This window comes from Anolis sagrei, chromosome 6, assembly GCF_037176765.1.
Source record: "Anolis sagrei isolate rAnoSag1 chromosome 6, rAnoSag1.mat, whole genome shotgun sequence".
NCBI lineage: Eukaryota > Metazoa > Chordata > Lepidosauria > Squamata > Dactyloidae > Anolis > Anolis sagrei.
This window is the reverse complement of record NC_090026.1, coordinates 127,873,930-127,888,053: the sequence shown is the minus strand read 5'-3', so window position 1 is coordinate 127,888,053 and position 14,124 is coordinate 127,873,930. Positions and strand designations below refer to the sequence as shown.

The following is a 14,124-nucleotide window of genomic DNA, read 5'->3' as shown; positions in this document are numbered from 1 at the left end:
CAAATAATAGATTTATTTATTTACTTTATTTCATGCATTTCTACCCCACCCTCCTCCACCTTAAGTGGGACTCAGGGCGGCCTCACACAAACATCATATGATGCTAACAGCATCAAAGTTACATTAAAAATCATTAAAAACACAGTATACAATTCATTAAACAATAAATTAAATATGCCAATTAAAACCAAACCCAAATCAGGGTAAATCCAATGATAGAAGAGTGGTTCAACATGTTTCTGTGGGCCTTTTTGTCCAAAACATAACAATGCAAATGTGAAATTAAACAACCAGACTAAGTAACCCTTGCATAGGAAAACGATATCGCCAGCTAGACCAGCGTTTCTCAACTTGGAGGTTGGGACCCCGGGAAGGGGGGGGGGGTCACCAAAGACCATCAGAAAACACAGTATTTTCTGTTAGTCATGAGGATTCTGTGTGGGAAGTTTGGCCCAATTCTGTCATTGGAGGGGTTCACAATGCTCTTTGGTTGTAGGTGAATTATAAATCCCAGCAAAAACAACTCCCAAATGTCAAGGTCTGTTTTCCTCAAACTCCACCAGTGTTCACATTTGGGAGTATTGAGTATTCGTGCCAAGTTTGGTCCAGATCCATCATTGTTTGAGTCCATAGTGCCCTTTTCACCTACAACTCCAATGTTTACCTACAACATTGGAGTTGTAGGTGAACTATAACTCCAATGCCCACCAAACCCTTCCAGAATTTTCTGTTGGTCCTGGGAGTTCTGTGTGCCAAGTTTTGTTCCATTTCATTGTTGATGGAGTTCAGAATGCTCTTTGATTATAGGTGAACTACAAATCCCACAACTCCCAAATGTCAAGTCTATTTCCCCCAAACTATTGAGTTTGATCCAGATGCTTGAGTCCACAGTGCTCTCAATGTAGATGAACTTCAACTCCAAAACTCAAGGTCAATGCCCAACAAACCCTCCCATGGCTATGAGTATTTTCTGTTGGTCATGGGAGTTCTGTGTGCCAAGTTTGGTTCGATTCCATCATTGGTAGAGTTCAGAATGCTCTTTCATTTCAGGTGAACTATAAATCCCACAACTACAACTCCCAAATGTCAAGGTCTACAGTGTTCCCTCACTTATCGCGGAGGTTACGTTCCATGACCACCTGCTATAAGTGAAAATCCGCGAATTAGAGATGCCATATTTATTTTAATATTATTTTAATATTAATACATTATTTTAGTAAGTATACACTATTTTAATGGGCAATCCTCCTCATCCTCATCCTCCTTGCCTTTCCCTTCGCTGGGTGAAGAGAGTGCAAGAGCGAAGGAATGGGAAGATAGGCCCTTCAAGGCTGGAGGGATGGAGGAAGGACTGAGGAGAGAAAACGCCTCAGAGAGCGAGGGAGGCAAAAACCAGCAAAACAGCGAAAATAGCGCAATATATATTTTAAATTAATATTTATTGAAAAACCACAAAAAAGCAAATCTGCTAAAAGCGAACCGCGACGTGGTGAGGGAACACTGTTTTTCCCCCAGACTCCACCAGTGTTCACATTTGGGCATGTTGAAGATGCCCAAGTTTGGTCTAGATCTATCATTGTTTGAGTGCACAGTGCTCTCTGGATGTAGGTGAACTACAGCTCCAAAACTCAAGGTCAATGTCCACCAAACCCTTCCAGTATTGGGTTGTTGTAGGTTTTTTCGGGCTATATGGCCATGTTCTAGGGGCATTCTCTCCTGATGTTTCGCCTGCATCTATACCAAGCATCCTCAGAGGTAGTGAGGATGCTTGCCATAGATGCAGGCGAAATGTCAGGAGAGAATGCTGCTAGAACATGGCCATATAGCCCGAAAAAACCTACAACAACCCAGTGATTCCGGCCATGAAAGCCTTCGACAATACCTTCCAGTATTATTTTTTTGGGAGTTCTTTGTGCCAAGTTTGTTCAATTCCGTTGTTGGTGGAGTTCAGAATGCTCTTTGATTATAGGTGAACTACAAATCCCACAACTACAACTCCCAAATGTCATGTCTATTTCCCTCAAACTCCACCAGTGTTCACATCTGGACATATTGCGTATCCGTGCCAAGTTTGGTCCAGATCCATCATTGTTTGAGTCCACAGTGTTCTCTGGATGTAGGTGAACTACAACCCCAAAACTCGAGGTCAATGCATACCAAACCCTTCCAGTATTTTTGTCATGGGAGTTCTGTTTGCCAAGTTTGGTTCAATTCCATTGTTGATGGAGTTCAGAATGGTCTTTGATTGTAGGTGAACTATAAATCCCAGAAACTACAACTCCCAAATGACAACATCAATCCCCCCTAACCCCACCAGTGTTCAAATTTGGGCATATTGGGTATTTCTGCCAAATTTGGTCCAGTGAATGAAAATACATCCTGCATATCAGATATTTACATATCTGCATAACAGTAGCAAAATGAAGTATACAATGAAAATAATGTTATGGTTAGGGGTCACCACAACATGAGGAACTGGATTAAGGGGTCGCGGCGTTAGGAAGGTTGAGAAACGCAGAGTAGACAGAGGAAAAGACTGTAGAAAGACTTATTTGCAGGAATCTTATTAAGTGATATGTCAATCATTTTAGAAAGTGTTAAAGTGTTGTGGTGCATTATTCTGTTGTTGTTGCTTCTAATCCATTGCAAAATAAGAGAAAAGCAACGGAGACGTTGTGGCAAAAGCTAGGCATCTTATGTCTTACTTGATCGTATTTTCACTCTCACTAGGCAAGCATCTTGAGATTATTTAAACCCCAAGAGTATATAATAAAGGCAACTAGTTAATTAAGTCAATACATTCAGAGATTCTTTAGTCAGGAAGGAACTTTGTCGGAGGAAAGGATGGAAGGTGTCTTGTTTCTAAACATCACCCTTGGAAGAGTTTAATATGCATCCCCGAGTATATGTGTGAACTCAGTAGCGTTCGGCTATGTAAAACATCTCATTTTCCCCCAGATTACCATTTTGTGACCCGAGAAGAGATGCAGAAGGAAATCGATGCTGGAGGATTCATTGAAAACGCAGAGTTTTCTGGGAACATGTACGGAACAAGGTATGAAAGGACGTAGAGAGAATCCCTATCGCGGCATCTCTAGATCAGGCATGGGCAAACTTAGGCCCTCTGGGTGATTTGGACTCCAACTCACAAGAATTGTGGGAGTTGAAGTCCAAAACACCCAGAGGACCGAGTTTTGCCATGCCTGACCTAGGTCTTCCAGTGCAATTCTATGGCCAGTTTTTGGAGAAATGTATGATATAAATGGAACAACAGTACAGTAGAGTCTTGGTTATGGTCAGTCGCAAGGCCGAACAGGACATAGGGTTACAGCCTATGTTGGATGGTGTTACACTCCCCCTGAAGATGCAGGTTCGCAGCTTGGGTGTGATCCTGAATGTCAGTGTGTAATTCATGTATGATGTGTGTTTAAATGTAATTTTATGTGATAGGATTGTGATTGTAATAGAATTATATTGCCAGGATGTAGTTTGACACAGAAGGGTTAAACAGCAAAGTAACAAGCTGTGAGAATGTGACCCTGAGTTCTTGCTCTGTGGAAGATTAGGGAGTGCCAGAGATGAACTTCCTTCCAGCTACAGTTTGTGTTAGTTAGTATCTCTTTGGGTTTGTGTTCTTCACATCTGTCCGCTGATGGTGTATGTTGTCTATTTTGAGCTGCTTAAGTAAAGCTGAAAACCTGCTTTTATCGGAGACTCCAGAGTCCATGCCTCTAGAACATGGCCATATAGCCCGAAAAAACCCACAAGAACTGACTCCAGAGTCCATTATTCTGAGCTTCTGCGATACTCTGCTAACGCCAAGACTGGATTCATCGCTGAGCATGGAACTCCAGGTTTCGGCTCTGACCAGGGGAGCATTTGCACAGTTAAAACTTGTGCGCCAGCTTTGCCTGTACCTTGGGAAGTCTGACTTAGCCACAGTAGTCCACACTCTGGTTACATCCTGTATATAGTACTGCAATGCACTCTATGTGGGGTTGCCTTTGAAGACAATCTGGAAGCTTCAACTAGTCCAACGGACAGCAGCCAGGTTGCTAACAGGAGCAGCTCTCAGGGAGCATACAACCCCCCTGTTGCACCAGCTCCACTGGCTTTCAGTTTGCTACCAGGCCCAATTCAAAGTGCTGGCTTTGGCCTATAAAGCCCTAAATGGTTCTGGCCCAACTTACCTGTCTGAACACATCTACCCTTATGAACCATCCTTCTCTCAGTCCCACCTTTGTCACAATTACATCTGGCGGGGACGAGAGACAGGGCCTTCTCAGCGGTGGCCCCCCGGCTCTGGAATGCCCTTCCTAAGGAGATGAGATCGGCTTCTTCACTCCTAACATTTCAGAAAAAACTCAAGACATGGCTTTTCGAGCAAGCATTTGCAAATACTGAGTAACAGACATAGGAAAACAGAACAACTATATGATGGAAGTGGACAATGTTTTATTGAGAATTTATTGACTTATGTTTTATTGCTGTTGTTATGATTTTATTGATGTTAACGTTTTTAAATTGTACTTGTGTTTTTGTGGCATTGAATTTTGCCTTGTAATCCACCTCAAGTCACCGGAAGGCTGAGAGGGGCGGTATACAAATACAGTAAATAAATAAATAAATATCTGATATAAACAGGCTGGCAAAATGCTGGATAAACAATCATGTGTCGCACATCAGAATAGGTTCACCTTGCTGAAAACACCAAACTGCACACAGCCAGAAGTCTTTATAGTTTACTAAAAAAAGTAAAAGATAAAAGTTTTTAAAAGCAAAAGTAATGTTTTAAAAGATCAATATAAAATAACACTTTGAAGCATGATCTAAAATGGCACCAGCAAAGCAAAATCCCATGAGAACATAACTGCGTCCTGAGACCATGAACACAAGAACTGCAAGATAATCCAGACAAGCAAAATGCAAACTTCTTGGTTAAACGTAAAGTTGCTCTGACAAAGGTTTGCTCCCAAACACACTGCTTAATACCCTTGAGGTGTTTCATAGAATCATAGAATCAAAGAGTTGGAAGAGACCTCCTGGGCCATCATCCAGTCCAATCCCATTCTGCCAAGAAGCAGGAATATTGCATTCAAATCACCCCTGACAGATGGCCATCCAGCCTCTGTTTAAAACCTTCCAAAGAAGGAGCCTCCACCACACTCCGGGGTAGAGAGTTCCACTGCTGAATGGCTCTCACAGTCAGGAAGTTCTTCCTCATGTTCAGATGGAATCTCCTCTCTTGTAGTTTGAAGCCAGTTTGAAGTTTCTTTGGCCTCTGACCTCCTTTTTGTTAGCTATTCTCACACTCCTTCGAATTCTGAATTTCAAACGGTCACCCACACACACCCCCTCGCTCACTACTCACCGGGCCGAGACCTGGTTCTGCTGCCGAGACCCGGCCCAGTCATTGAGCAAGCAAGGGTGAGTGGGTGAGTCAGCGAGCGAGCAAGGGCGGAAGGGCAGCAGAAGCAGGGGCCTGGCCACTTCTTCCAGGCTCCTGCTTCTGCCGTTGTTTCTGCCTTTGCGGCCCTCCCTCTCTCGCTTGCTCGCTACTCACCGGGCTGTGTCCCAGTGGCAGAACCAGCATTTGGCCCGGTGAGTAGCAAGGGAGGATGGGTGAGCAAGCGAGGGAGGGAGAGCCGCAAAGGCAGAAGCAGCAACAGAAGCAGAAGCCTGGCAGAAGTGGCCAGGCCCCTGCTTCTGCTGCTCTTCTGCCCTCGCTTGCTCGCTACTCCCTCTTGCTCACTCACTGAGCCAGGTCCCAGTGGCAGAACCAGGACTCGGCCCGGTGAGTGAGCGAGCGATAGAGGAAAGGGTGAGGGAGCGAGCCAGAGAGGGCAGGGAGGGTGGCAAAGGCGTCGGCATCGGATAATACAGAGTGTTTGATAAGCGGGAGTCGGATAACCAGGACTCTACTGTAAGTATTAATGCAACATCCTTTTCTTCCACCTCAGCAAAGCTGCCATCCAGGCGGTGCAAGCACAGAACCAGATCTGCATCCTGGATATTGACATGCAAGGTGTGAAGAACATCAAGAAGACGGACCTGAATCCCATCTACATCTCCGTCCAGCCACCATCTATAGACGTCCTGGTGAGCATTGAGAGCATCTGCAATGTAGAGTGGATACAGTTTGACACCACTTTAACTTCCTTGGATATCACAGGAATTGTAGTTTGGCAAGGATTTTAGTCTTCTCTGGCAAAGGGTGCTGGTGCTTCACTATTTATTTACAGTACTTATATTCTGCCCTTCTCACCCTGAAGGGGACTCAGGGCGGATTACAGAACACATATATGGCAAACATTCAATGCTGATTGTACAATGACAAGACAGACAACAGATAGAGGTATATATAGGCTTTTTCTCAGTATTTGGCATCTTGGAAGACTGTGCTCGGTTCCAGCCACAGGGGGGTGCTGTCACTCCATCTCCTTGCTGAAGAGCTTTCTTTGTTCGTAAACTTTTCCTCTGCATACCGTGCCTAAAATAACTCCCCGCTTAATGTGGTTCCTATTAATCTAGTCATATTGGTGTTTTCCATCCGCTAGGTGGGCAGGGAGCTGGGCTGAAGGTCAGAAGCTCACCCTGACCCAGCTGCAAACTGTCAACCTTTTAGTTGGCAAGATTTACTGCAGCTGGTGATTGACCTGCTGTGCTAAAGCCGGCCCTCTAGAGAAGTTAATAAAATGTTGATGAATATCTTAACTTTTCTTTATTAATAATACAATACAATACACTAAACTACAACTCCCAGGATTGCCTGGCATTGAGCCATGCACGTTCTGCTACTTTTGGTTGAAAGGGAGAGGTCTATTGTGGAGAGGTCATAGTTGGAGAGGTCTATTGTGGCCAGTAGACCACAAATGCCCAGGATCAACATGAAGAGTGTTTGCACCAACATGAAGAAGCAAGACACAGAATGATTTGGAAACCATAAGGAAATAATAAGGATTTTTCCAACCATGCTGAGCTCCTGATTGTTTTCTTTATTTTTCTGTTTTTTGTTTTTGTTTTGTTTTTTTGTAGGAAAAACGGTTACGGGACAGACAGACAGAAACAGAAGAGAGTTTACAGAAGCGGCTAACTGCAGCTCGTGTCGATATGGAGCTCAGTAAGTACGCAGGGACCTTATTCCTTTACTAGCATCCCTATGATAATCAATGCATTATTATTATTTTAACTTCATTTTAAAAGTTTAAAAAGTTACAGTAAAAGTGAATTAAGAAAAGGAATATGGAGTAGAAACACAAAAACATGCCAAGAAAAAAAAAGAGAAGAAAAAGTAAATTACCTTTGATCTGTCCTCACCTGGCTGGAGCATTGCAGCACACCCAAATACCTGGGAGTCACTCTGGACCATGTTCCGATTCATAAGAAGCTCTGCTTGAATATCAAGGAAAAAGTGGGTGATAGAAATAATATCTTATGAAAACTGACTGGAACAACCTCGGGATCACAACCAGACACAGTGAAGGCATCTGCCCTTGCGCTTTGCCGCTCTGCTGCTGAATACAAATGCCCAGTGTGGAATACTGCATTATATGGTTAGTGTAGAGTGTAGACCAGGCATGAGCAAACTTCTGCCCTCCAGGTGTTTTGGACCTCAACTCCCACAATTCCTAGCTGTTGCACTCCAGAACAGGAAATAGCCCCTCTGACTATAAACACACCAGACGTGTAGTGATGGAACAATCCTTTTTATTAAAGCTTAGCAAAAAAGCCAGTAGAAATAAATGCTTGTAAAGATAGTCAAGATTCCAAAAAGCAGTAAGGCATTCAAAGGCAGTCAGATAAAAGTGTCCAAACGTAGCAATCGAAAGCAATGTCCAAAAACCATGAAAATACAATCCAAGGCAATGATTATCCAGACAGGAATCAAACAAGAAGCAAGAACAGACCAGATGCTGCTAGTCATCTTGAAAGGCTAGAAAAATCTGTGAAGACAAGACCACTTGAACAGGAATTCCATGAGGCTTGTACTTGGTTTCCAAACGATGCCTGATCTGACAAGATTTTCTACAGGCAAACCTTAAATCCCAAAAACCGGTTTCGTTTTTCCCCAGTCTTTGACCTTAACTGACGAATTCTTTCAGATTTGCCTAAACATTGGGCCTCTTGTCGATTCTGGCTAATCTCCAGCCGTTGACTCTGCTTATCTGACTCCTCATGTTTAGATTGTAGAATCATAGAATCACAGAATCAAAGAGTTGGAAGAGACCTCATGGGCCATCCAGTCCAACCCCATTCTGCCAAGAAGCAGGAATATTGCATTCAAATCACCCCTGACAGATGACTATCCAGCCTCTGATTAAAAGCTTCCAAAGAAGGAGCCTCCTCCACACTCCAGGGCAGAGAGTTCCACTGCTGAACGGCTCTCACGGTCAGGAAGTTCTTCCTCGTGTTCAGATGGAATCTTCTTTCTTTTAGTTTGAAGCCATTGTTCCGCGTCCTAGTCTCCAAGGAAGATGAAAACAAGCTTGCTCCCCTCCTCCCTGTGGCTTCCTCTCACATATTTATACATGGCTATCATATCTCCTCTCAGCCTTGTCTTCTTCAGGCTAAACATGCCCAGCTCCTTAAGCCGCTCCTCATAGGTCTTGTTCTCCAGACCCTTGATCATTTTAGTCGCCCTCCTCTGGACACATTCCAGCTTGTCAATATCTCTCTTGAATTGTGGTGCCCAGAACTGGACACAATATTCCAGGTGTGGTCTAACCAAAGCAGAATAGAGGGGTAGCATGACTTCCCTAGATCTAGACACTAGGCTCCTCTTGATGCAGGCCAAAATCCCATTGACTTTTTTTGCCGCCACATCACATTGTTGGCTCATGTTTAACTTGTTGTCCACGAGGACTCCAAGATCTTTTTCACACATACTGCTCTCTCATTAACTTTACCAGGTGTCAGACCGTTTTCCAAACTAGAGTCTGGAGAGCTCACAGGCGGAGGGAATAAACCTTTCTCCCAAGGCCTAGAATCATAGAATCATAGAATGAAAGAGTTGGAAGAGACCTCATGGGCCATCCAGTCCAACCCCCTGCCAAGAAGCAGGAATATTGCTTTCAAATTACCCCTGACAGATGGCCATCCAGCCTCTGTTTAAAAGCTTCCACAGAAGGAGCCTCCACCACACTCCGGGGCAGAGAGTTCCACTGCTGAACGGCTCTCACAGTCAGGAAGTTCTTCCTAATGTTCAGGTGGAATCTCCTCTCTTGAAGTTTGAAGCCATTTTTCCACGTCCTAGTCTCCAGGGAAGCAGAAAACAAGCTTGCTCCCTCCTCTCTGTGGCTTCTTCTCACATATTTATACATGGCTATCATGGCCTGACAGAAACATTCTCATGAGAATCTGCTCTTTGCACCGAAGCCTCACTGTCAGTGTCTGAATGAAACTCATTGACCAAAGTGTCTCCATCTTGCACCTCAGAGTCAGTCCCAGCATCCCCCACATCAGAAGCAACAGGGGACTGATTTCCCTCCTCATTACCCACATCAGACACAGAAACATCAGGAAACTGAAACACAATCACAGGTTCAATCCCGGGCTCAGGTTCAATCACAGGCTGAGTCCCAACACTAACAGACGGTAGTTGAAGACCAAAACACCTGGAGGGCCAAAGTTTGCCCATGCCTGGTGTCTACCCATACAATGCCATTCAATACAGTTTCACAGTTTTGTTTGTTTGCATGCTGCAAGTCGCTTCTTCTGTGAGAGGATGCCCAGATGTGTTTGATGCGCTTGATGTTTTTTGTTTGTGTTTTATTGTCCCTTTTTCATTTATCAGGTAAGGAGCCGGGCCTTTTCGACTTGGTCATCGTTAACAACGATTTGGAAGCAGCTTATTCCGAACTGAAGAGCATTCTTGCTGACGTGAGTTTCCAAAACGTGTAGCTTCTTCGGTTGTGGGATACAAGTGCGGGGTCTTTACAATCAAGTTCATCTGGGAAGAAATAAGCCCAAATGGTACTGAGCTCAGTCTATATCTTTGCATATCCAGGGGTAAACATGTTTACCATGCAGCCCAATACGACATCCAAAACAGCCTTGCCATTATTGAGCCAACCAAAATGTATGATGCAAGTTCTTCAGGCAAAAGAGTTACAAATCATACAGGAAAACTTATTTATTTCCTATCAAAAGCATTTGTTATGAATTTATTTATGTGTTTATTTCATGTAAAAAAGCATTGAGAATAACAACAACAACAATAACAACAATAATAATGTTAGAGTCACAGGCCTACCTTTTGTCAACATGTTTTTTCATTATAAATTGAGATGGTTTGGAGGGATATCAATTCCAGGCATTTCCCGCTTTGGCAGTTCATTTGAGTCAAAATTTGCCTTCAAAGGTGCGTCTGCACTGTAGAATGAATGCAGTTTGTCAACCTTTTAACTGTCATGGCTCAATGCAGCGGACTTCTGGGTCTGATGGGTGTGATCCTGGACTCATCGCTGAGCTTAGAACCCCGGGTCTCGGCGGTGACCAAGGGAGCATTCGCACAGTTAAAGCTTGTGCGCAAGCTGCGCCCGTACCTTGGGAAGTCTAACTTGGCAACGGTAGTCCACACTCTTTTTACATCTTGTATAGACTACTGCAGTGCTCTCTACGTGGGGTTGCCTTTGAAGACTGTCCAGAAACTCCAACGGGTCCAACGGACAGCAGCCAGATTGCTAACTGGAGTGGCTCTCAGGGAGCAAACAACTCTCTTGTTGCGCCAACTCCACTGGCTGCCAGTTCACTACCAGGCACAATTCAAAGTGCTGGCTTTAGCCTATAAAGCCCTAAACGGTTCTGGCCCAACTTACCTGTCTGAACGAATATCCCCTTATGAACCTGTGATGACTTTAAGATCATTTGGAGAGGCCCTGCTCTCGGTCCCGCCATCATCACAAGTACGGCTGGCGGGAACGAGAGACAGGGCCTTCTCGATGGTGGCCCCTCGGCTATGGAACGCCCTTCCTAGGGAGATTAGATCAGCTTCCTCCCTCCTATCATTCCGAAAGAATCTTAAGACATGGCTATTTGAGCGGGCATTTGAAAATACAGAGTAATGGATATAATAAAGGAATAATTATATGGCGGAACTGGACATTGTTTTAATGAATATCGATTGAAGTATGTTTCATTATAATGTTTGATTTTATTGTTGCTGATGATTTATATTGTAATTGTGCCCTTGAACTCTTGCTTTGTAAACCGCCTCAAGTCGCCAGAAGGCTGAGAGGGGCGGTATAGAAATGTACTAAATAAATAAATAAATATATTTGTAGTTTGGTGAGAAGTCCCAACACTCTTTGGCAGAGAAGACTAAAGACCTAGTCAAACTATAATTCTCATTATTCCATAACATTGAGTCATGGCAGCTAAAGTGCTTTTTTTCATATCAGCAGCAAGTTGAGAAACTGCAAGTTGCTTCTGGTGTGTGAGAATTGGCAGTCTACGTTGCCCAGAAGACACCCAAATGTTTTGATGTTTTACCATCCTTGTGAGAGGCTTTTCTCATGTCCCTGCAATGGGGAGCTAGAGCTGACAGAGGGAGCTCATCCACGCTCTCCCTGGATTCGAGCCTCTGACCTGTCGGTCTTCAGTCCTGCTGGCAAAAGGGTTTAACCCGTTGCACCACCGGGGGCTCCATAGATTCCAAAGTGCTTTAATTCTACAGTGTTGATGCTCCTTCTCTGGAGGTTTTTAAACAGAGGCTGGATGGCCATCTGTCGGGGGTGCTTTGAATGCAATATTCCTGCTTCTTGGCAGGGTGTTGGACTGGATGGCCCATGAGGTCTCTTCCAACTCTATGATTCTATGATGCAGGTATCCTAAGGGACATCTAGTTCGACCCCCTTCTGCCAGGCAGGAAAAGCACCATCAAAGCACCCCCAACAGATGGCCAACTGGCCTCTGTTTTAAAGCTTCGAAAGATGGATTTTCCACCGCACAGCGAGGCAGAGAATTCCAAAAGTCAATCCCACAAATATGGAGGTCCAAATTCATTCCTTCCTGTGCCTTTTTACCAAAGTTTTAAAGTTCGTTTCTCTCAAATTTCGTTCCTTTGTCTCCTTGCAGGAAATCCAGAAGGCGCAGGGATCCAAGAAATCATGAAGCCCACCTGCTGGGACCTTGCCGACATTCCCGGTGTCTCTTGCTGCTTGTTGTTCCGTGTTAGAGAGACATAAAGACACACATAACACATTCCCTCCCAGGACCCATTTAGGGCACTTTCTATTAAAGGAAAAAAGCCTCCAAACTCAGCCTTGGTGTTTGTTCTTCTCTCTGGGGGAGAAACATCTAATCAACAATGGAGAAGGTGAAGGGAAATTTAGACTTATGGAGAAGGGTGCTGATGTCTGCTGGGTGCTTGTCTCTCTTATTATTATTATTATTATTATTATTATTATTATTATTAGCTGTACCTGCCATGCATTGCTGTGACCAACCTTCCCTCCCTTCTTTCTCTCCTTTCTTTCTCTCATTTTTTCTCTTTTTTTCCCTTTCTCTCCTTCCTTCCTTCTCTTCCTCTTTGTTGCAATCCAGAGCAGGGAACGAGGCCCTAAGATAACTATCCACCACACTTGGCTGTGAAAAACAATCCTTTTTTATTGAAGAAAAATGGTTACAAAATAAAGGAAAAATGCAAGTCAAAAGCCACAGCAAAATCAGCAAACATGAATTTAAATGGACAAAGCAAAACCAAAAGCCTCACTGGGAAATAATGGAATCTGTTAGCAATCCACTAACCGTACTTGATATCCTAGAAATCTTCCCAAACTATGGCCAGGGAACCGGGAGAACTGCCAAGGTCTTCATCAATTCTGAAACTATGCCTGAACTGAGGGAATCAGCCTGGCGTATTGCAATTAAAACTCAAGAATCGGTTCCGTGAACCGCCCTTCTGTTTTGAAGCCAATGTTTTTAATTCTTGAATTCGGGAGGATCGACGCAAACTGAGTGTTTTACTTCTGTCTTCCCAAATTTGGCCCCTTCTGTTGTCATTACAGTTAACAGGTGCAGAAGGGAGGGAAAGTTCAAGGTCTCCCTCTGAAACATTCTCATGAACACTGGTACTTTCATTTTCCAAATCTACAGAAGTTCCTTCCTCACTAATTTCAGGAACATTGGCATTTTCCAAACCTACAGCAGATTCTTCCTCACTAATTTCAGGAGCATTGGCATCAAGAGGTACATTTCCACTAGCATCAGTAAATATACTTTCATTAGCATCAGGAGGAACAAACAGAGAATCAGGTTCAAGTTCAAAAACAGGCTGAACCCCAACACTCTTCTCTTCCTTTCCCCCCTTTTCTTTCCCTTCCTCTTTTTCCCCTTTCTTCCTTATCTACCTATTCTTGGACTGCAACTCCCAGCAGTTCTCCTGATTAATATATCTACCTAGCCATCTATCTATCTCTAATCTATCTATCTGGAGGATTGCTGGGAGTTGCAATCCAGGAATAGGAAACTGGAAATATGCAGGGATTGGGATGTTCTTCGAAAAATCCAAGGAGGAGAAAGCTTGCTGGCTTGGAAGAAGTGCATTTGGATCATCCTCCTCTCCTAAAGGGCCTGTGTACAGGTCTTCTAAATTCTGCCACCAATTGTACAGGTGTAAACACAACGAGGGACAGGGTATAGGGATTTTGGCTTTGAAGATCCCACCACTGTCACTAAATTGTACAGGTCTCACGCACCAATTGTACAGGTGTGGATTAGTATGGAGGGTATTAATCTCAGGCCTCAATTGAGTATAAGAATATATTATAGGGGAGGCCAATTATTATTTGTAAAGGTAACTGCCACCAACGTGAGGTATATGAGGTACCAACGATGAGATCTGGCCCTACAGACACAGATTGATTGAGATGAGACAGTCTTCAACATAGAGTCATAGAGTCATAGAATCAAAGAGTTGGAAGAGACCTCATGGGCCATCCAGTCCAACCCCCTGCCAAGACGCAGGAATATTGCATTCAAATCACCCCTGACAGATGGCCATCCAGCCTCTGCTTAAAAGCTTCCAAAGAAGGAGCCTCCACCACATTCCGGGGCAGAGAGTTCCACTGCTGAACGGCTCTCACGGTCAGGAAGTTCTTCCTAATGTTCAGATGGAATCTCCTC

At 44.0% G+C, this 14,124-nt stretch overlaps 1 protein-coding gene across 2 annotated transcripts in view; it reads left to right on the top strand.

Moving 5' to 3' along the window:
• The window catches only part of GUK1 (guanylate kinase 1), a 37,587-nt gene extending 25,327 nt beyond the window's left edge, over positions 1-12,260 (top strand). For both annotated transcript variants that reach the window (XM_067470396.1, XM_067470397.1), the window contains exons 4-8: positions 2,959-3,055; positions 5,961-6,099; positions 7,036-7,120; positions 9,794-9,879; positions 12,076-12,260. In XM_067470396.1, coding sequence (XP_067326497.1) covers positions 2,959-3,055; positions 5,961-6,099; positions 7,036-7,120; positions 9,794-9,879; positions 12,076-12,111 — 443 coding nt within the window. In that variant the 3' untranslated portion in view covers positions 12,112-12,260. The remainder of the gene's footprint in view (positions 1-2,958; positions 3,056-5,960; positions 6,100-7,035; positions 7,121-9,793; positions 9,880-12,075) is intronic.
• Positions 12,261-14,124: the final 1,864 nt, after the last annotated feature.